Source organism: Thalassophryne amazonica, chromosome 13 (genome assembly GCF_902500255.1).
Source record: "Thalassophryne amazonica chromosome 13, fThaAma1.1, whole genome shotgun sequence".
In the NCBI taxonomy this organism is placed as follows: domain Eukaryota; kingdom Metazoa; phylum Chordata; class Actinopteri; order Batrachoidiformes; family Batrachoididae; genus Thalassophryne; species Thalassophryne amazonica.
In genome coordinates this window covers 58,896,371-58,920,945 of record NC_047115.1, presented here as the reverse complement: position 1 = coordinate 58,920,945, position 24,575 = coordinate 58,896,371, and the positions used below count along the sequence as shown (strand labels likewise).

General features: G+C 40.4%; 1 protein-coding gene across 5 annotated transcripts in view; it reads left to right on the top strand.

Moving 5' to 3' along the window:
- Nucleotides 1-24,575, top strand: part of arid4b (AT-rich interaction domain 4B) — a 184,004-nt gene that overhangs the window by 92,422 nt on the left and 67,007 nt on the right. For all 5 annotated transcript variants that reach the window (XM_034185013.1, XM_034185011.1, XM_034185012.1 and 2 more), the window contains 4 exons: nucleotides 12,649-12,714; nucleotides 13,238-13,328; nucleotides 21,012-21,091; nucleotides 21,466-21,557. In XM_034185013.1, the coding sequence (XP_034040904.1) occupies nucleotides 12,649-12,714; nucleotides 13,238-13,328; nucleotides 21,012-21,091; nucleotides 21,466-21,557 (329 nt within the window). The remainder of the gene's footprint in view (nucleotides 1-12,648; nucleotides 12,715-13,237; nucleotides 13,329-21,011; nucleotides 21,092-21,465; nucleotides 21,558-24,575) is intronic.

Below are 24,575 nucleotides of genomic sequence, written 5' to 3'. Positions count from 1 at the left end.
AGTGTCAAGATCGTGCTGATTTTATTACCTGACAGCTTGGTTATTGAATTGTTGTGCTGAACAAGTTTTTTTTCTCTGCCCTTGTTAGATCATTAATTCTAAATGAATTCAGTCAGTAAAAATGAAGCCAAGTTTGCATCATAATTATCCAGTGTTATTAGCACAGGCTCTCAATGTTATATTTCTCTTAGGAAAGAGAAGAAGAGACACAGGAGCTTTTTGATGTTCAGTGTAGAAAAGGGAATATTTAGTACTAAACAGATGTGGCTGTATTCTTTTGACGTGCTGTCTGGAAAATACAGTATGTGAGTAAATGTTTGAGTGTGTGCCTACCTTTCAGCCCATCTGAAATGCAGTGTTTGCAGGTTTCATTGCAGATGCAACATTACAGCATCTTGATCACATTATGGTCTACTCTACCTCACATATGGGATGTGTGCTTCGGAGGCAGTGATGGGTGAATGGCCAAGCAGTGATTCCCATTAACAACAAAAATCCACCTGTGTTGTTTCTGCCACGGTGCCAATTTCTCCTTTGACAGGAAGTACCAGGTTGCAAGGGCTGTAGTTCCCACTCCTGTAGCATTGTGGTTTGATATCAGTAGTTTGGTTTACATGAGCCAGGCGTAAGAGAAACATGATCCACTGTTGTTTCATGATCACTTTAACCCTTGTATTATGGTGAGAAATAAATACGTTTATTATTTTGCGGGTCATTTTGACCCGTATTGTTTAAATCCACTCAAAACAGTCAAAATTGAAGTTAAACCAATCAGAACTTTATTTTAGGTTATACAAACATTTTGAAGAGATGAGAAGAAGAGATATACAATTTAAACACTATATCAAAGAACTCATGTTTTCAATTTTTCCCTCTTCACAAACACTTTTTTTTTTCATTTAACTTGCCCCATTTTCTTGGATTTTCAATGTTCAACATTTTTCCCACATGATGGACACAATGTGACTGTGCGCTTTCTGCAGATGTACTTTTTGCACCTCGCACAACAGGTACTTGTTTTATTGTCATCTCGATAGGGACAGACTTGGCATCTTTTGCGTCTCTTTGCACCTGTATCCAAAGGATCCATTGTAGGTTGGTCAGATGCCCTTCCCTGGACCTTTGCAATGAATGCTGCAGCTGCTGGGGATCGAGCTGGCCTGGCCCAGTTCTGGATCTTGGGAGTGATGAGAGCTTTGCCTAGTTCTTCCAGGAAAAGTCGACATCTGTACAGTTTGCTGGCATTCCACTGCTGGTTGTTCTCAATCCACAGCACATAGGCATTGTACACAGACACGTCCACAATATTGTAGAAAACCACCAAGGGCCAACGGGCAGTCTTGCGCTGACAGCTATATGTTGCTGTGATTTTGTCAAGATTGTCCTCTCCTCCTTTGGTGGAGTTGTAATCCAGGATCATCTCCAGCTTCATGTCCTCTTTCGTGCTCAGAGATGCATCTTTGTGCATTGTGCTCATCACATGAACATTCCTGTTTCTCTTTGGGGAGTAAGAAATACGTGTAGTATTCTCTGTGAAAGCAAATTTTGAGGAATGCAGAGGTCTTCCTTGCATCTTCAGAATCTCACGAGGAAGTTTTGTCTTATTTTTTCTGACTGTTCCCAACAGAGTCAACTTTCTCTCCTAAAGTTCATCTCCAAGACAGTAGGAGGTAAAGACGTTGTCACGTTATGTTATGACCTTGTAGCCCTTCAGTCATCTCCAATACCACACGCATTCCCTGATTCTTCTCAGTTGCTCCTCCAGGTGGCTTTCCAGTATATATTTGCAGGTTCCATGCATAACTGGATTTTGCATCACAGGCTGCCCATATTTTGATGCCATATTTCGCAGGCTTGTTTGGCTTATACTGTTGGAAAGGACAGCGTCCTCTGAACGGAAGGAGGCGCTCATCGACAGTGACATTGGGGCCAGGATTATACAATAAAGGCGGGATTTCGACCCATTCATCCCAGACATCTCTGATCACTGCAAGCTTGTCTCTCTCTCGTCGACCAGCTCTGGTGTCACGGTTGTCAAATCGGATCACACGAGAGATCATGTGAAGTGTCTTCAAAGACATTGTTGCTCGGAAGATTGGCCTTCCATTCTCTTCATTACATAAACTTGCAGTTGCTTCACCCTTTGACCTGTATACTCCAGCTAACACCAGAATTTCAATGTAAGCATGCAAGTCAATTGGATCCAGTGGCTTCCATTTCTCTTGAAAAACACACCTGCCCTCCAAGTTCATCATGTCAAGGATTATCTTCTCTATGGGTGGGGATATGAAGAGCTGAAATGCTGATTCAATATCATCAATTCTTGTTAGAGCAAATCTTGTCGGACCAGGAGTCATTTTGATGACATTAGAAGATGACAATCTGCCTCGATTTTGTTGTGGTGATGTTGACCATTTTATTTTACTGTCTTTAGATGTCCATGTCCCCTGTGTGAATGATGATTGTTGCATTTCTTGGTTTTCATCTGATGAAGGGACACCGGCAGACTCATCCTCTGAATCCTCCTCATCGTCGGAAAATTGACAATCTGGATCATCAGTAATATTGTCCTCTGGCTCTAAAGGATCCTCCGTCTCTGAAATCTCTTCCTCTGCATCACTAGTTCCCCGCCCGAGTTCATAAGCTGCGACAAAACTTCTTGAGATGTAAATCTTCTGGAGCTCATTTTTGGTGTATTTCTCAAAGAAAGGGCATGGAAACAGTGACAAGAACAGGGGAGAGAAAGTCTCTCTTCCACCACACCTGGTTCTGAATGGCTATTCAGAGGCAGTGAAAATAAAGTACTTCAAAGAGACATGTTTATTTTGGATTTGAACAGCCACTTTGTGTCTGGGTCAAAATGACCCGCAACATCATCTTTGTATACAAACTCTGTGCAGACACTCCACAACACATCAAAGTGTTCAGATTTTACACAGCAGTTCATGACCCTAGATGAGGAAAAGTCATAAAATTTCATGGGAAAAAAGTGAGGATAACCTGCACTTTGGCCAACACAAAAATTGAAATTGTCATGGTTCGAGGTGGCTTGACCCTGAAAGTTGTAGGAGGCAAATGCAGAGTCACAGACACAGGTGTTGGAGTAAGAAAAAATAACTTTATCTGGTAAGCTGGCAATAGGATCGGTACACAGGAAATCAGTCAATGTAGTGGAGGTACAGGCAGGTAGCAAGCTGAGGCAGAGTCCAAAAAACAAGCACAGTTCCAAATACACAGCGACAGGAGTTCACAGGGCTGAGGCAGAGGCAAAGTCAAAAAATGAGCAGAGTTCAGGGATAAGACGAGGCGGAAGTTGGTAACACAGGCAAGGTCAGAAATATTACGAGGCAAAACAGGACAAATACGTGAGGCTGGAAAGTGCAACATGCAACAATCCGGCGAGGGACTGTGAGACTATGAGGGCTTAAATACTAGTGGAAGAATCAGAGTGTGAAATGAGGAACAGGTGTGCAGAGAGTGCTGGAAGGGGGCGTGACCAGGGAAGACAAAGGTAAGTGCAAGAGTGTGCAGTAAGGCAAAAGCAACGTGAACTGGGGCAAGATAATTAAATGACAGAAAAACCAACGGTGCAAAATGTGACGTGCTTGACTAACCATAATAAACACGAACAAAACAGAGGGGCGAAACTAAAACTAAGGTGGCGAGTCGAGGAGTGACAAACCAGTGATAACTAAAAAGAGAGGATGTGACACAGGAAGTGAATACACTAAACATGACAAAACAAACTATTGACAGAATAGGAAATAAATGATGAACAAATCAAAACAGGGACTAGGTAATGCAATGAATGACTAAACCATAAATAAATGATACACAAAATAAAACCGAATAACAGAAGCATTACACAAAGTACAGAAACGAACAGAACCAAACCAAGACTTACATGACCACATATAATAATATGAAAAGTAAAACTATAAACCCTCAGTGGAAGCCTAGACCAAATAAGGGGAAAACCCCGACATGAACCCCAGGCTGGAGCAGATCTTGACAGAAATGAGTTTATAATCTGTACAACACAATCTCACATGATGGCATCACAAAAAGTAAATTAATCTATGGTTCGTTCCCTTGTCACGAAAAGCGCCACATTTTTGTGATGGGAGCACGAAACGCAGGGTGACATGGAGGGGGGGCATTATGGTTAGGGTTAAGGAAAGGGGTAGGGTTAGAAATATAACCTAAAAATAACTGCGTCACGAAAATGTGACTCATCTTGTGACGGGAGCTCGAAAGAGTGTACTGGGCTAGATCTGTGAACGTGAAGTCATGTGAACTGCCAGCAGAGTCATTCACTGGGCAGACATATACAATGTCATCAGATCCACTAAGGCAAAATAGAAATGCTTCATTTCAGTGAATGGCAGGCCATGCTGCCCTTCATTGCTGCTATTGGATTTGTATTATTCTCAACAAGGTCACAGAAGTGTTCTGAACAAATAAATGTCACTAATAGCCAAAGTGCAGCTGGACCTTATAGAATAATAATAACAACAAGCAGAATGGCTTTATATAATATATATAGTCTTAGGTGCGTCATGATGTGGACATGGACAATTCTGAATTGATTCACAAATGTCACAAATTAATTGCAGGGGTGGGTAAGAACACAGGTGCCAGCCACCATTACTGAGCACTGTTCACGTTCCTTACGTAATCCTCAGTGACGTGCAGTGAGGTTAATGGCTGGTGAGGCACTGACTTCATCACAATCAGATTTACAAACACATAAACCCCACAGAGCATTTAATTGGCAGCAGTTAACGGGTTATGTTTAAAATCTCATATCAGCATTCTTTACATGTACAAACTATAGCACAAAAAAAAACACATTTAATTTAAAAACATTATTATGAACTTACCTTTACTTATAAATTGTGTCCATGTGCAGCTCCTTCTGAACAAAAGCATCAATGACTTGCTTGTGGAAGTTTTCCATATCTTCCTTCAAATGTAAAAGTCTCTCTGTCTCAGTGAAGATCACTGCCAGGCAAGAAAGTCGTCCTTGATCGGTCCTGTTCTGACTGTATGTTTGTAGCCTTTTCTGGCTTTGAATGTGAGCGGTCGACCGCTCGTGAGACTTCTTTGTAAATGCTTCAGGTCACAATATCCCAGACATTGTCACAAGTTGCGAAAAGGAGGCAGAAAAAGGGGGTTTCTTGCTGGACATCCACGCAGCCAGACTTTTCATGTGTACCACTCTGTCTGAAAAGAGCAGGTCTTCTGTCACGTAGTATGTGTTATGTGTCGGACGCAGCTCGGAGAACCGACCAGCGTTTGAAGGACCCAGTATGAAATAAGCAGAGCACGGTACAAAGGGTAACTGAATTTAATACATAACAGTGATACAAAAATAACAGAAAGTGCGGTCTGGCGTGGTGCGCTCCCAGCAGCGCTAACGGTCCGGAGCCAGAAGCTGTTCGGACCCAAGGACCCCGCCGACACCCCCCAGGTGGCCGCAACAAACCGAGTCTGTGAAAGAAGGAACCATTATGTGAGTCCACACTCTACACACAGAGAGAACACTTAAAGGTGTACAAACAGCAAACACTTCCTGGCTTGATTACTAATCAGCTTCCCAACCTGCAGGCATGAACATCTGTTCACAAAACTCCACTGCAGTGGAAGCCGATACATGACTAACATACAGCTCAATATAAAAAGGTGTGAGGGACACCACATTTACTGACTGTATAAATGTTAGTCACAAAATCTAACGTACCTCAGGAAGTGTGCTGACGAGCGTGAGACCTCACCCCCTCCTCTTTCACAGACCGTGCATCAAACCTGGACGTTCTCTGCATCCACTGATGATGAGATGGCTCCCGAGACGACGATCTCACCCGTCTGGTCACAAGGTCGAGTCTCTGGCAAATACACACTGTATACTCCAGTTTTAAATGCCACCATGTTCCAATCCATATAGATGCACCTCAGCTGTGAGTCCTGACGAGCCGCAGGTGATCAGGGTGAGGTCCTGATAACCTCAGCAACACAGCCACTCAGTCCCAAATGCAAGCCACCTGGAAGGAGAAACAAAGGACAGAAACAAAAAGGCAGCCAGGCCCCCCAGCCATACAACAGTATGAAGCAAACCTTTTAGCTCCGGTGTTGGTCTTCCTTTAATTATTACGTCCTGCTTCGATTGAAAGTCCAGTTTTAGAAAATTGTTTCAGTTTAGACATGTAATCCTCCATTCTGAAACTAAAGGCCCGGCGAGAGGAAAAAATAAATGAATGGCTGCTCTTGCAGCTTGCTGTCGAGAACTGCGTGCCTTACCTAGTGCCTTTTTACAGCTGTTTTATGGTCGCTCAGCACACGAAACACGTTACACACACTTACAGCTGCTGACAAATAACACTGTACATTATGTACATCAGCTAAACTGTGGAATTTAAGTTCATATAACCAAAGTGTTTGACCATTTTAATGGCGACATACAGAGAGACAGTAATACAGTCTCACTGCATAGCATGCTTGCAGTTAGCCCAGTGATTGCGCAGTCCAAGGTGAGGTACGGCTGACTGCTGCCTCACCGCACGTCTCCTCTCAGTATTTGCATGACAAACAATTCAGCAATTTTCAATTAAAAAAAAACAAAAACTGGTGAAGTTAAAAAGAAAACAACTTTATAGTACAATCACTGGATATATAAATATCCATTTAATTTATTTTTTCATTTTACATTTTTTTCTGCCTCACCTCACCTCACCTGGCTGCACGTCACTGGTAATCCTGTATTTCTACTTTTACTCAAGTCACTTCTGTGCTGTCTACGTGAATATTCCTAATTCTCAAAAATAATAAGGGCTAATAGGACCAAAAGTACACACCTTGTGCTATAATCAGGCATGCACATAACTGGTGCTCATGTTGCTGGTGTGTGGTAAAAATTAATGACTCATGGCAGAAAACAGAGAGGGAAACACTCCTCAGGAGGAAAGCCGTGACAACAGATTGCAGGAAAATTACTAACCTCAGTGTTTTCTGCTGAACCTCATTAAGTTTTAGTAAGAGTTGCTGTGAAATACAGTACGATGAATACTTTTTTCTGCATTTTTTTTCAATGAGGTTCTGCTAAGAAAGATTAATTGGCACACTTTTCCTTTTCTGAGCTGTCACTTGTCTGCTGTGTTGCCAAATAATGTTGCATCGTTACACCTACAGGCAGTGTCTGACAATCAGCAGATGAACTATTTAGATGTGAGAGTGTTTTCTTCTGCATATCCACTCCAGTTCTGTGGTTACTCTGCATTTCATCCTCTGAATGAATCCCGCCAGATTTCAAAACAGACTGATGGCTTCCTTTTATATGGTCTCTGTGCACTTTTTAAATTTTATTTTTTATTTATTTTTGGTCCACATCAGAATTTGTAAAAGATGATTCATAGCAAAGAAAATTAAATGAACCACAAATCCAAGCACAATTTTGAAAAGGTGCCAATATGTCAGTTGTGAAAGCTAGAACTGTCATTGACATTCAGTTTTTTTTTTATATCAATATTTCAACATATTATCAATATATCACAGTATTGGATTTTCTAAAATCTGATAATATACTTGTAGCACATTCGGAATGTTATTCTTTGTTCATTGTTATTTCTTGTCATAATGGAGGATGAGAGGAAGCCACCGGTGTATTCTGCTCCATGCCCGTTGAAGGAGAGTCCTGTGAATCCCCTGAGTGCGCAGCTCAGGGGAGACGTGCTTAACGTTGAGCTCTGTGTGTGATATCTTTGTCAGGGTGAATGCTGAGGCTCACTGCACGTCAGCAAATCATTGCATAAATCTATCAATATTGCAGCCACTTGTATCGCTGTCGGGAAAGTGAATATATAGTTTCTGACATCAATGACAATCTTAGTGTAAGTACCTTATTTTTGAAAATAAACACACACATACACACACACACACACACAACGTAAATTGGAAAATAGACACGCAAAAAAGATTCCTAATGGTGTAACAGTACTGTGTCAAACATTTATTCAGTTATATCAGTCCCTGGAGTACTGTCTTGTCCATTTTTGTGTTTCACCATTTTAAAGGCCACATGCAAAGGTCCAGTAATCCATATTTTCCTTGGAGGCTGTTCTACATAAAGCCAGAATTGTCTGTGTATTTTGCGAAATTATTCTGTGTCGATTTATTTTGTTCCGTATTTGGTCACGCATTACACCTGAATTATCCTGTGCTGGTGAGATTACATGCTGCTGTGTGTCATCAAGGCAGGGATGGCATTATCGATTACTTTTGTACACGATGGTGGAGGATTCAGACAGCGATTTGGAAAGTGTTTCATACAATATTTCTCTCTGTGATGATGAAATAGACCAAATTGAGGAGATTTTGACAGTAGAGAACCCAGGTGGTGTACAGCCTTTCAGGTTACAGCATGAACACTTAGAAGGAGAATATTCAGACGAGGGATCGGACCAAAACAATGACAGTGACAGCGAACATGGCGGGGAAGCCAGGCACTTGAAAGATCTATATTAGTTATTAATTTGGTGGTGTAATCATTAATGTTATTTTCCTAACCGTGATTTTAAATGGATAACATCATGGACCGCGGGTCTTTGAAGTTTCATGTTGAAACAGCCGTATGATCAAATGAAGCCTCTGACAGACTGTATCTACAACATACACCCTGAAAGATTTTATTGTATCGTAGGTGAATAACATAAATCCTTGAAATAAAATACCCTTTTCTAATAATGCAGGGGCATGATGACAGATAGCCAGATATGTGTCAGAATAGACAGTGTGGTGTATGTACCTTCAGGGTAAAGGCTGGGGGTCATGTTTTTCTTCACCTTCAGGCAAGGCTTTGAGCCAGAGTTTTTCCCATCTCGTTTGTTCCAAACAAAAATGGTATTTTAACGTATGCGGTTTTGAGTTCCACCCCAAAGTTGACATTCCCAAACAGGTTAGAGCAAAAAAATATGGTTCCCGAACCGGTTAATAAAGTTCCATGTCAGCTGTGAAACACTGAAACACTGTATATGCCAGACCTGTATGTGGCGCTGTAACACTTCCACGAAAAACAGAGAAGACAATAGAGCGTACTGTAACAGGCAGCAGAAACTAGAAAATGGACACTGAGTAAAATAAACCCTTTTAAGACAAAGAGGGTCCATGCTGATCACCTGAAATAGACTTATTGTGTATTTAAAGCGAAGCAGTGTTTTTCTTGTATTTTTAAAAGACATACTGCTGTGTCGCACTCAGTGTCACAGAGAAGCCTGCACAAACCTACTGCTGCCCATTGATTGGCTCAGCAGCAAAAGCTAGTCTTCACATGACCATAACATAACAACAACCCCTAACCATAACAAGGCTGCACTACATATGAATGTTATTAATATGGCTACATATGAACAGTCACTTCCAAAAACCGTTCACACACTGAGTAAATATAAAGTCTTCATCAGTCAAATTCATCATCACAGCCTGATGAGAAGACGTACTTGTTTTGGAAGATAACGTCTGGGAAATACTTTAATTTCTTACCATGGAAATTACCAAAGAAACACAGCATTTTAAAAGAAGCCCCCCAGTGTTTGTCTGCTCTGGGTTCATTTCTCAAACTGAACCAGAGAACTCCAGCACTTTGTCCCGTCAGTAACAAGAAAAAACATGTTATTTTAAAGATTTAAAGGAGACCTGCATTGAAATAAATGTAGTCAGATTTCAGAAAAGAAATAGCTGATATGTATTTATAAGACCCTTGTGAATGCAGTAAAGTAAATCTGTAAGCCCAAATTTGTAATTCAGCGGAGAAATATTCGTTTAAAAATGACAAATTTGCAGCTAACATTTAGCTCTCTGTGAAAACAGTTTGTACATCCGGATCATTTCCATGACGTCGGTGACAAGACGACGCGTTCCCGCCTTCAGTCCGATCCCGCATTGAAATTGATTTTAACTGTTAGTAATGTTACTGTTATACACATCCTGGTTTCAACATCCAAAAGTAAGCTGCAATGAATGTGAGATACAGCTCTGCTTGCTCAGATCCGGGGATCAGATCAGCGGCGGCATCGACAGCGGGCGACATTATTCCCTGACGCCTCGCTCTCACTGCCCCCAATACGCTTACCGAGTGCATGCGCTCGTTAAATTCCGCCGCGGCACTCACACCCCCGTGTCTGCTGTGCAGCCAGCACCACCTCTCTGTCTACTGAATGGAGTTGCAGCCAACTTGGCACAAGTCCAGAGACTACGCTCGCCGTTTTAATGCAGTGCGCGCGGTGACACCTGTTGCTCGCAAGGACAGACTTCTTGCTGCAAAATCCGCAGCGCCACACGTCTCGGTAATCGGAGCTGCAGAGCTCCGTGGCCGCTGAGAGAGGTTTATATATTTTTAATGACTTGAATTCTTTGCGGGTCTCGCCTCCGTAGCCCGCGACGGTACACCGGAGGTGAAAGACAGTAGATTTTCAATGCGACACCACTCAATCAAACGGGCATATGAAAAAGTCCACAAAAATCATTTTCAAGCACAAATAAAAGAAATGTGTACTCACCAAGCGTACCCCAAGACAATATGAAGTTTTAAAAAGTAGATCCTTCCGTATAAGACAAGAAAAAGGTGCAGATGGAAACTGACGTAAATCCACAAATTACAGTTGGCACGCGCAATGCATGCTGGGAGAGGGTCTTGTCCCTGACGTCTCGGCAGCGTCCATGATGAGAGGGACAATTTGCGGAGGGCTAAATGTTAGCTGTAAATTTGTCATTTTCAAATGAAGATTTCTCCGTTGAATGACAGATCTGGGCTTGCAGATTTACTTTACTACATTCAGAAGGATCTTATGTGTAAATATGTCATTTCTTGGTCCAAAGATCTGACTGCATTTATTTTAATGCAGGTCTACTTTATATATATTTCCGCCAGTGTTCAGCCATCTGATGTAACTTCAGTGTTCGGCTTATGACGAAAATAAATCCCATTTGATCCACCAAGACAAAAAAAAAAATAAAAATTGAAGTGTTTTTAAAGAAGTCCATCGAAGTTTGTCTGCTCCAGGTTTTCTCAGCATGAAACACAGGTTGGCAGCACTTAACAATAACATCCAAAAATAACTGACTGGCAGAAGTGAACCTTATCAGGTCATCTACTTCTTCTATTGAATTTATTAGCGGTTTGTAAACCGGCACAGTGCATTACCGCCACCAACTGTTTGGGTGTAGACCGTTAATGGAGTCTGATGTCCTCACTGGATCATCGTAAACAGAAACCTTTTCAAGAATGAAATAAATAAAGGTATTAACTGGTTACCAATATTTTAAATAAACGGTTCTGTTCTGGAACATAAAAATATAAAGTTTCTGGTTTCGTTTTTGTTCCTAGCAAAACACCAAACATTTCTGGTTTTTGTTTTCATTACACAAAACGGTTCAAAGCCTTGGCTTCAGGAACTTAGCTAGCCCCAAGTCATACTGCATCATGTTTATGTAGCTATCCTCAGTGAAATGCCAACTACATATGGTAGTTTTTTTTCTTTCATGTCCTCTTGACATATCACACCCATGTATCTTGGTGCTTCTTCCAAGCAGGGAATTTGTGAAGGGCAACTCCAGTTTTGGGCACACTGCCACACCTGAACACAATAAAGCATTCACCATCTCATAAAATAGATTCCACATATTTTTTTGGTGATTCAAAATATCCGAATTGTTATTTCCATATAAGCCACCTAAAGAGCAGAACGGCAGAGAAAAATGTAAACACAAGCCAGTTTCCCTAGTTTGCTGTGTGCCAGTCAGGCTACCCCCTGCCATGACATCACACACTTGCTGACTTACTTTGTGCCTGATTGCACATAAGTGGAGAGCACGTGGTAACTTTAAATGCTTGAAGTGACGGCCCACAGCCATTTATGACTTTTATTGAACACAGACCTTCAAAATAGTTACAAACGCATCTGTTCACAATGGTTTGAATCAGTTTTCTGATTTTAATACATGTGGCCTTTAAAGTCTCTCCTTCAGCACCAAGGACAGTGTCCAAATCATTTTTTGTCTTAACGTGTAGCTGTATTTTCATGCACTTATATTTGTAATATGTAGGCTACATAAAGTATGCTGTGAGTTTGTTTTAACTTGTGTGGCATCGCTCTGTTTGTCAGTCTGTTGCAAACTGCAGTAAAGTAGTGAGTGTTCCCAGATGTTATTGCTGTGATGTCCCTGAAATTATTGTAAAATCCTATGTCTTACACACACACACACAAGTTCATACATGTTTACAGTCCTACTGAAGCCACCATGCTGTTTGCCTGTTTGCTGTTTGTAAGCTTGTAATGAGACATTGTCTTAAATAAACACATGGTGTATGTCTGGATGAGCTTTGTGCTTGTTTATTACACCAGCAACTCTTAATCTGAATATGGTCTCAAACCTTACAGATGTAAAATAATGAAAATGCTCACTGCCAGGCACTGCCTGAAATAGTTCACCGGTGGAATAACTGCAGTGCAGTTATAAAGTCCATCAGCATGAGGAGAAAACTGGGTCTCTATAAAGTGGAAGATTGATCTAGTCTGGAAGACCTCTGAAGATTTTTTTTTTCTTAGTTTATTCTTGTGACTGATTAGTATTTCTTACTGTCGTCCTTAAATGCAGGTGACCTTTAAACCAGATCTGTCTACGGCTGAGGTTCATGATGAAAACATCAAAGGGCCTCTAAAGGTAAGGCATCTAGTATAGAGGAGACTGGATCAGCCTAAGTTTGGCTGTGAGATTGTACATTATCTGAGAATATTGACTGAAGACACATGTTGTCCTTAATTGCTTTGTTATTTATGATATTATCATTTTTAATTCAGACTGGAAGTGATTCATATATTGTTTTTTTCCATCTCCGTTTTGTATCTAAATGCCCATGAATTATCAGTCTCACCCCTTCCCCAAGTTTGTACAAGTTTGCTTTAATCAGCTGTTCTTTTGAAATAAAAGTTAAATTTTTGGTCAACTGTTACAGAATCATGAGGTTCAACAATGTGAAATGATCATGTTAGCACAAATTTACATGCTCATTAGTGCAAATAAATTTACATCTCTCTCTCTCTCTCCTCTCTCTCTCTCTCTCTCTCTCCATATATATATATATATATATATATATATATATATATATATATATATATATATATAGTAAAGCAGCTCAAATAGTCTGAAAGCTGAAGGTTTAATGCACAGTGTGTCTGTTCTACAGGTGGGTGCTGTTGTAGAGGTAAAGAATCAGGATGGCATTTACCAAGAAGCCACGATCAATAAGCTGACCGATGCTAGTATATATACTGTTGGTGAGTCAATAAGCTTTCCTTTCTCTTTAAAAGATTGTGATTGCCTACAGTTGCCTATGTTGATGCAGGAACCTCAAATAAATTTGCTAAAATTATCAAAATATGTAAATGCTCAAAGATCCTTAAAAGAGAGTTTTTTCCCATCTGAAAGCATCAATTGTAGAAATAGATATCAAATTAATGAACTTTTTAAATAATAAAACAATGTCTTAATTTCAGACTTAACAAGTAGTGAGGCTACAAAAGAAAAAAAGCAGCTTTTAATGTTTTATTTACTTATGAATTGTACTTTATTGTACTGATATACCTCACTGATGAAGGAATACAGTAAACCTGTCTAGCTCTTGGAGAGCACACATATCTGCTGAAATGGATGCATCCTAGAGTTTGATCTGGATTAGTATTATCGAGCTGTGTAATATTGACAGTCTTCACCAAGATAGGAGTGTTAGAGAGTAATTGATTGAAATGTCACATCTTGTGATATTAGAAAGGATTTGCTCTGTTCTTGTCTTCATCTTGATGACTCATCATTTAAGCTTGGTGACAAACTCCTGACAGACAAATTTGTGGTATCTGTGGTAAATGTAAGTGTTGAGGGAGCTATACATATCATCCAACATAATATAACAAGTAATGAAAGTGATGAAAAATGCACAGTAGCGAAGTAACTATAACTGAAATAAATATAGTTCTGGAATGTTATAAGTATACAGTGTTTAGATTGTTCTTACCAACATGTTGTCTAAATCTTCATATGACTAATGATAGTGACTACGTTTACATGCAGCCAATAACCCTTTCATAACCCTTTCATAACCGGAATATTAGCAATAACCCGGTTGCGCACGTCCATGTAAACACCCGCAAAAACCCGAATATGCTCATATTCCGGTTTTTAAAATGACCCCTGGGTTACTCCTTTTCTAACCCGAATATCAGGTCATATAAACGCGCATCGGGATATCCCCATAGACAGGAACATTATTTTGTGTTCTGCACATGTCCTATCCGCAAGGAATCTTGGTCTTTTGAGTAAGGCAACTACTTGTATGCGGCACGCACAACCCACCGGCCACCACAAAAACAGAGGTAAACAGCACATTGTGTTCCGCGTCATTATCAGGCGGGCCGGTCGCGGCAGCAGTCGGCATCACCGTGATTGCTCTCACTGCCTACAATGCGCGTACTGAGTCTGCGGGCTCGGTAAACACCGCAGTGGGCCACTCACACCGCCCCCTCTCTGCTGTGTGGAGCTACGCCAACTCTGGCAACAGGTCCAGAGACTACGCTCGCTGTTTTGATGCGGACCGCTCCGGCAGCCCGCAAGGATAGATTTCTTGTGGAAAAATCCACAGCACCGCAGGGTATCAGTATACCGCAGCCGCAGAGCTCCGTGGCCATGACTTGGATTCTTTGCGGGTCCCGCATCCGTACCCCCGGAGGCAGTGAGCGAAGGGAGAGCATGCGCATTGTGTTCTGCGTGTGTCTGTTTATAATCTTCTCGCCCAGAAGAAAAAAGAGTGTTTACACAGGAGATAAAAGTGAGAAAATGTAAACTAACGCTGACTACTTCGTGGATTTCGCCTATTGCAGGTTATTTTTAGACCGTAACTCCCGCGATAAACAAGGGACCACTGTACTTCATTAGTATCGTGAAAGACATGAATATAATGTCTTTTATTGACGGTAGAAAGTACAGAGATAGCGACATTTACAAGAAAGTGGCCTAAAAGTTACGTGAAGCAGGATTTGCACGAATGCCAGACTAAATCAAGCATCGGTGGAAGATGTGCGTCTGTGTTTAGATGGGGATATTCCATATGATACCAGTGACCATGTATACAGGAGTAACTCTGTCTGCTTAAGCATGTAAACAGGTTATTCCTAATGATTCAGAAACTGGAATATTGACCTTAACCCGAATATTAACGACGTGTAAACATAGCCAATGACTAATGAGACTTTCATGTGTGACAAAACAACTGCATTTATTTTGAATAAATATACTACAAACAGAAGCAGGTGTGCCTTGTGGGATTTTATGTGGCCTTGACACAAAGAAATTTGAAGATGTCATAAAATAGTGAATTCAGAGCCTATTTGTATAAACTATCAGTGTTATTTTATCCATAGATAAACTGTTCTTGGCAGCTACAGAATGTAGGTTGCCAGAAAATGTATCTGCTGCTTGTTTTTCTCTACAGACACTTTAGGATAAAATGCAGTTATCCACATTATAATTTGATCTGTTTTAGGATAACATGTGGAAAGTATTCACAGCACTTCACTTTTTCACATTTTTTTTATGTTACAGACTTATTCCAAAATGAATTAAATTCATTTTCCCCCTCAAAATTCTACACACAATATCCCATAGTGACAATTTTTTTTTTTAGATTTTCCAAATGTATTTAAAAAAAAACACACAAAGAAATCACATGTACATAAGTATTCACAGCCTTTGCCATGAAGCTCAAAATTGAGCTCAGGTGCATCCTGTTTCCAGTGATCATCCTTGAGATGTTTTTACAGCTTAATTGGAGTCCACCTGGGGTAAATTCAGTTGATTGAATATGATCTGGAAAGGCACACAGCTGTCTACATATAAGGTCCCACAGTTGACCGTGCGTATTAGAGCACAAACCAAGCATGAAGTCAAAGGAATAGCCTGTAGACCTCCGAGACAGATTTGTTTCGAGGCACAAATCTGGGGACGGGTACAAAAACATTTATGCTGCTTTGAAGGTCCCATTGAGCACAGTGGCCTCCATCATCCATAAATGGAAGAAGTTTGGATCCAGCAGGACTCTTCCGAGAGCTGGCCGCCCGTCTAAACTGAACAGGGCTGCAGCTATAGAATATTTTTGAAATCAAGTATTCTAGCAATTATTTAATTGATTAACTGAGTAATTGAATAAAAAGTACTTTTGCATTTTTAAACAACATTTTTAAGCAGTCCAGGGATCTCCCTAAACAATGGCACAGTTTCACTTCACCATCATGCAGATTGTCAATAAATGGCACCAAACAAGGCCAGGTAAACAGTTTTTTAAGGTAAATTATGAAGGTAAAAACAGAAGTAGTCCAAAATTCCCCAAAATAACCAAGACTCCAGAGGGTTAAGGCTGTCGCTAGCTGCAACTGTTTGTTGCACCTAGCAGCAACAGTCTGTAGTAAAGACAAACAAGAAGCGAGTGAAAAACAGTCAAAACCCAAAACGCAGGTATGATGTCACAGTTGTTATTGGAACTCCTGTATTTTCCAGCGTATGTCATGTTTTTGTTGTTGTTGTCATTTTTCTTTTTCTTTTCCTGCGACTTAAACTCCAGTGTGATTTATATACAGAAAAAAAAATCACACTTTTGTCAATATGCATATGTCGCGGACATGAATGAGTGAAGCTCATCAGCATCTCACCATGTCATTTAGGTCCTTCAGACTTTATTTTGAGTAAATGCTTCAAGGGCACATTAGCATGGCAAAAACCATTCAGCTGCTGGGAGGGGGCCCAGACCCCAGACCCCCCGCCTCTTTAAGCATTTCTCTTTCTTTGCCTCTCACATGCCTGCAAAAGCTCCTCGCCACCTAACCATGTCCTTCAGGTCCTTCAGACTTTTTCAGTAAAATTGTTCTTGAGAGCACGAGCATGACTAAAACCTTTCAGATTCTGGGGGTGGGGCGGCTCTGCCCCTATACTCCCCACCTTTTTAAGCATTTTTCTTTTTTGCTTTTCAGCTGATCCCCCAATTACAGCCCTCTTAACCCCCTGCCACTTTAAGCATTTTTTATTGTAGATGTAAATTAATATTCAACGTTTTCAGCGAGTTGACAGTAGGGCTGTACAATATGGTACAATATGGCCAAATTATCATATCTCAATATTGTCATGTAAATGTCACTTATATACATGCTGTCCATATTCTTGAGTCACTTAGGTGGGTAGGGAGAGTTCCCATGGGATAAAAAAGCTTTTCAACCTACCATCCCTGGTTCTCAAGACCAGGCACCTAAGGCCGGGTTCACACAGCAGGATAATTAAGCCGATATCGGACCCGATCTTCCCCTTCCGACAATCTTAAGGACACCCCGACAATCGTGATGACGCTAAAGATAATCTCATCAGATATTCCTGCTGTGTGTGGTATGTTAAGAGCGCTCTGATCTGCTCGGAACGATGTCAGGAGCGCTCCGATTGCAAATCGGGGCTATTCAACGTGTTGGATTTTTTTGACCCGATATCGCAGCGTGTGTTGTGTCCTCCGACCAAAACGAACACACAGCCTGCTGAATGTGACCTGCAGCCAATCAGAAAGCGAGGTGACAGACGTACGGAGCGGAAAATAAAATCAAAACAGCTGTTCTGACTTACCAGAAAGTCCGGTGGCCGTGCTGTCTCCACTCCTTTAAAGAACACCTTTTCTTTTTGTATTGTTTTTTTTTCCCCTCTGTTTTAAATAGTCCACAAGTATCTCTGTTTGTTTACTCTGAAGTCACGTTTAATCTCAAGAGATTTTGTGAGATTTCCTGTCTGACCTGAGAATGTTGGTGTGTGAAATCTGTTTGTGTGTGGTGGTGTTGTCCTTACCATGTGGCTGAACACCACACACTGTACGACAAAACCTGTTAGAGCTATGATTTTTTATCTTCACGTGTGTGGTCTCTCAGGTTTTGGGAATCAAAAGATAATTTTAAAATCCTGTCGTGTGAACCAGACTTAAGTCGCTCTACTCTCTTTTTTTTAATTAAAAAAAATATATATTTTGGTGTACCTTAGTAAACACTAGTAGAGTTCCACTATAGATTTGGAATGTATAATAGAAGATATACCTTACTGAATTTTCATATCAGTATGATATATGATATGACTATGATTTGACACAAAGTGCAGCAACAGTGAAAATTAAACATTCTTAAACAAAACAGTAATAACACACACACTCATTTTGCACTTGTCATAAGGTTAGGATACTGTGCCCTCCAAAAGTATTGGAACACTTGGAATTTCACACATTTTAATTTGTTTATGCCATTTTAAATACTAGAAATACACACACAAAAAAAAAAGAATTAAAATTTCTAAAATTATCTTTCTCACACTGAAAGCAAATCTCTAAAACTTGATTTTCTTTAGACAAGTCAGGGGATGGAAACATGAACATTTCCAAGTCACTGAATATGTCTTGGACTTTATTTACATCAATTATGAAGAAATACAAAAGTTTCTTTCACCAAAACATCTCAGATCTAGGCTTTCATCTCAAATGTACTTTCTGTCAAATTGTAGCTGAACTTTCAGGTCTTCTTTTTAAGAAAATCCTCCTCTACACCACTTCATCAGGAAGCTGGATTTTAGATTTTTAATTAATTTATATCAAGTTGTAGAAATTTGCTTTCAGTTTGAGTTAAGGAAGATAAGTTTAGAAAAAAAAAATGTATTTGAAATAGAATAAACAAATTAAAATGTGTGAAATACCAAGTGTTCCAATACTTTTGAGAGCAACTGAGAAATACTGAGAAACAGCGTCTTACTTTTTATATATAGTGCAGCAGATAAGAGAGTATTTAGAGTGGAATCCTGCAAATGGTGATACAAGCATCAAATTTGGCACAAATAATCCATAGACATGAACTCTTAAAAAAATAAGTAAATAAATAAAACTGATTGGTCACTTGAATTTTCAATAGGCAGCCAGGTAGGGGTCAATTGAAGAATTACACAGGGGTCAAAATCAGGGGTGGGCAACTTGTTCCAGAAAGGGCCAAGAGGGTGCAGGTTTTCTTTGCAGCCACAGACTCCACCAAATGATTTGACTCATTAATTGATTCCATCTGCTCAAAGTGATATTAATCAGTGAAATCACCTTTCTTTCAAACACACGTGTGGTGCCATGACATGTCAATGATCTGTGTCCAGTCAGATTTCAGGAAAGTCCAGTGAAACCCCAGCTCCGCTCTAGCTCCACCCATGCCAGGAAGTGTTTGACATTTAAACATTTCCTGTTTCACTGTGAGTGAGAATTCGGCACTCCCTGTTTGAATGTGAGCTTGCCACTGAGTTCCCGCGAGATTCCATGGGATCTCGCCTGTCAGTCCAGGAAGTGTTTGACATTTGAACATTTCATGTTTTACTGTGGGTTTGAAAATTGGCACTTCCTGTTTAGGACACCCCATACCAAGAGCGAGCTTCGTGCCGCGCCGCGCTTCGCTCATATTAATAACAATAATTCTAATAACTATTTATATAGGGCTTCCCCAGGAATCAATAATAAATGCCAATAACAAAAAGTATACTACAACAATGCACAAAAATTCTAAATTACAACAAGAGCTGATAATATACAATTTTGGTCAGGATGGGGTTCACCTCGGCCAAAGCCTCGGTGAACCCCATCTTGACCAGGGCCGCATAATCACGGGTACACCGAAATCTAGTCTATAACTACTTTATTATATGGTAAACAAGAAAATTGGGAGTTTGTCAAACATACTAAAACTGAAAAATCAGTCTCAAGTTTCAGCTCTTTATTATTACTGTCATACTGCACCAACTGATATCCCATCGATCGACTGGAGATGCCTGTTAAGTCCGTGACGAAGAGTCATCAGGTTTGTTTTCTTACAAAGTTCGGCATTCGCCTGTCTAGCTTCCACGTGAAATCGACTGAGTACTCCGTCAAGCATCTGTCTGTCATAAGTTTCAAAGTTGGGCGCATGTCCCTTTTCAGTGACGTACTTGCAAAACAGGTTGGCTGCTGACTGTGTATTTCTGTGGGTGTTCTTCGCATCTTTTTCGTGTAAAATTCATTTTAAGTCAGCGCAAACAGACGCAAACCTGTCTTCTGCCATCTTGGCAACAAAGTGACAGCCAAAGTAGGCGTTGTATTGCGTTATCTGATTGGTCGTTATCGGTAGAAGACGTCGCTCGATTAGCTAGCGCTACGCTTGCACACGAGATGTACTCGTTTCGCACGCGCGGTCTGCTCGGCTCCACCAGTGGTCAACTCGACATGTGATACAGCTCAGTGGCAAATGGGCGAATCAGAAGTTGGCAAAATCCCATACCATATAATAATATATAAAATAGGTGCACCATATACTCTGGTGTGACTTATTTATTTATTATCCACTATTGTACTATTGTACTAGTATGACCACATGCAGTACATATAAAGATTGTTTTTGTTGCAGGTGTGAGAGAAATCTGATCAAATTTAATTTCTGTTTGGCAGTGGCATATAAGAACGTAAGGTATCTAAGTGTTGCCCCTGTTGTTATTAATGAGGACAGTTGGTAAACTCTAATGAAGTTTTTGTTTTTTATGTTAATTGTTAGGATCAAGTTGAGGGGCTTCATATTAAACTAATTTTTCTTGCTTAGTATTCACTGACATGTTCTTAGTTCTGTTTTTTTTGTTTTTTTTAGAAATTAATAGTAGATAGTAAAATTCTGTTTGATGTGTAAAGACTTTTTGAAGCTATGATATTAAACTGACACTGTCCTCAGACTGTTTGGCTTGGCACTGATAGTCGTGTAGAATTTAACAAATCATAATGCTAACAGTCATTTTGTGGCAGAGACAGAAGACTTTTTTGTCACAAGTGTCTGTCTTTGTGTGTTCATGCACACCTGACCTACATATAGCCACCTAATAGTTTGTGTGTCACGCTCTTATCTCTTTAGTGTTTGACGATGGTGACGAGAAGACCCTTAGGCGTTCCTCTCTCTGCCTGAAAGGAGCACGTCACTTCGCAGAGAGCGAGGCAAGTGCTGTGGTGTCCTGCAATTTTAAACCAGCTGAAAACATCAAAACCTTTCTGGGAGCATGTACTTTATTCTGTTATTTTAATAAGCCACATGCAGTCTCACACATTTACTCACCAACTTGCAGCCCTGGCATTAATCCGTTTACAAATGGCTATGAGGGTGCTGTGTGAATATTACAGTTATCAAGTATTTAGACAAAAGATAAACTGATGTCACAGTAAATTTGGTGTCTGAAGATTGTGCTGGATGAAGCCATCACTTTGTTCAAATTGTTCAAATCAGATCGATAAGCTCCAACAAGAAAGTTTTCATCAACTTTTCCTCTGTCTTCTTATTTAATGTTTGTCATTCCTGTTTCCGTTCTTTGCAGACACTCGACAGACTCCCTCTGACCAACCCTGAGCACTTTGGCACACCTGTCATTGGCAAGAAAGGCAATCGTGGTCGGCGGTCAAACCCAATGTGAGTGCTGTCCTATTTCTATTGCAAGGCTCGTGTTCGCGGCCTGCCCAGCCTGTAGGCAGTATAGGCAATTGCTAGAGGCACCGTCCATTTGGGGGAGGCACAAATAAGGCGAAACAATAAACTTTCACTATTCTTATACTAAAACCAGTTAAAACTATCTTTTAATATAAAATAAATATAAGCCCATATTGATTTAACTGCATAGCAAATCCTATTAAATAATAATGATGATTATAATAGTGTAGCAAGCTGCATGGAAGAATAAAGACCGAGCCAGAGCTTTTGTCTTTTCTGCACTCTGCCACAAGAAGGCACTTTTATTTTTACACACAACAACACAGAGACAATGGTGGAAATCATCAAACACACTAGACTTTGCACTTATGGTAACAACAATATGACACACAACCAAACTGACTAAACCAATTGAACTACAAAACCAAAAACATCGGTTTTTGCGACCGGCCAATAGTTTCCTCACCCCCACAACCCAAAGTGTTTGATGAGCTCTTCCGGTTCATTACATCATTGCAACTTTTCCCTACATACTTACATCCTGATGTCATCATCTGTGTATGCTGCTTCTCCCTATTCTAGACATTAATTGCTTTGTAGATGTCTGACGTTTGCTTGTTGTCAGCTTGTTGGATAGTTCTGTTTTAATGGAGAAAAATTCATGAAAGCATTCCTATTATTACATCCACCAAGGATGTAATAAAATCATTAGGGTTTGTTTATTTATTTGTCTGTCTGTTAGCAGGATTACATCAAAAGTAATTTTCACCACAGACAGATATTAGGGCATGGAAGACTCCATTAAATTGGCAGTGATCCGGATTCTGGATCAAGATTTCACTTTATATAGGCTTTGAAGGATTACGTCAGTCCTACTTCGCAGATTCTCACCAAAATTTGCACCACAGATACATATTAGGGCATGGAAGACTCCAATGAATTTTGAAGGTGATCCAGATCTGTATCCTGGCTCAGGATTTCACTTTACAGGCTTTAAGGATTCCGCCAAAACTACTGCACAGATTTAGATGGAATATTCACCACAGATCGATATTAGGCCATGGAAGAATCCATTAAATTTTGTAGTGGATTGGGATCAAGATACCAATTCTGGATCATTTCGCCATTGGATCACTGTTGAGGATCATCTCAAATATGCTTGATGGATCTTGACAAAATTTAAATCACACGTGGCTATACTGCAAAGGAAGACCCTGTTAGTGTTGGATGTTGGGAGTGATCCAGATCAATATGAAGGTTCTGCAGCAGAAACATACAACGGCACAATGTCGATTCCCGAACACAATGGTGGATGCGGAGATTACAGAACAGGGCCAATCTTGACACACACTGTTACTTACCAGCCCAGTCTCATGCATTTTTTTTTGTGCTCCCATCACAAAATGAGTCACGTTTTTATGCCTTTTATATATATATATATTATTAGCATTATTATTATTATTATTACACTAGACTAAAATATGGCCATCGGGTATTGCGAAGACTTTCGGGGCTGTGAAAACTCAGTGGATTTCATCATGGGGGGGGTTAGTGTTTTGCTCTGTAATCGTGATTGTCACTAAGTTTTTAAAATGTCTATCGTAAAGTGTTCTTTTTTTACGACATCGTGCAAGTTTTATAAGTCCGCGGCGGTCCGCAGACTCTGTTCTGTGTGTTACAGATACAAATCGGTGTCCTCAGATCCACAGAGATTCGAGGAGAAAAATCCCTCTCTCAAAGCCTGGCTGTTGTGACAGTTGTCGTAAAGCAGGACTGGTTGGTTGCTGTGGCGACCAGTGGTGGGCACAGTTCCACTAATCCGCTAACCGCTAATTATCAAAGCTAGTGTTTTCATTATCGGATTAGCTTTTCAGATAACTTTGAAAACCATCAGTGGACTAATTATTAAATTTTGGTCTGATAAATTTTAGACCGCTAACATATTTTTGCAGGCGTAGTGAACAAAGCTCAACAAACATTTATGAAGTCTAAAATCATTTGAGTACCTACCTGTTAACTGTTTTGTAGTAGATGTGCAGTTCTATCCTCTGCAAAGAGAGAAGAGCTGGTTCCAGAAGAAACTGCTCTATCCTCTACAGGCAAAGGAGAACTGGTCACAGAAAAGAAAAACACTCATTTCTTTTGACCCCATACTGATACGCTGGCAATATCACCCAAGTCATCCAGAGGCATACAGTTTTAACTTATGGTTAAAATTTTAACCAAACTAATTTCAGACAAGTTATTTAAATTAACGTCACGTCTGAAGTTTTGGTTTTGAAGGTTGTTCTTACAGACATTCAGGGTCTTGCTCTCTCTTCTTCCTCTTTCTCCTTTTTGTTGTTTATTCACATTTTTTTGAAAACGTCCACTCCGGTGCAGATCAGTGTTCACCAGCTGGCTCGTTCCCTTGTGTGTTCTTCCCAGGTCTTCCAGTGCAAAACGCCAAACTCAGTTACCTTTTAAATAATTAAGTTATTTTCCATTCTTTTCTTCTTCTGCTGTTTAATGGGTGTCAGTAACCTGCCTCAACTTCCTGTAAATGGTCCAAAAGTGCGAACCATTCAAAAAGTGTTTTCACCCTGCAAACTAACCAAACCATGGTTCAGTTTGATCCCGACCAAGACCACATGTTTTGGTCAGATCAAATTTTGATGCTTTGGTTTGGACCCTGTTCCGAGGCACCTTTGACACCTGCTAATTTGGTTTGGACCAAAGAAGGTAGATGTGAAAAGCACCCTTTATGTAAGAGGTCTGTGATAAATTTGCTGTACTCGATCCAGCATCGTCAGTGTTGGACTCCTCATTCTAAAGCCCAGGTTACACATAGACGGTTTTGTCGGCGGGCAATATGTAGACCGAAGTTCGCAGTAGTTCCGGCTGTTTTTGCAGTGGAAAGGGGCGGAGCATTTCGCCGGCGTTTTGAGCGCCGTACTAGCCGCAAATGCGCGGATAAAACACAGCTAAATCCGCTGAATAAAGCATCGTTTTGACGCCGTA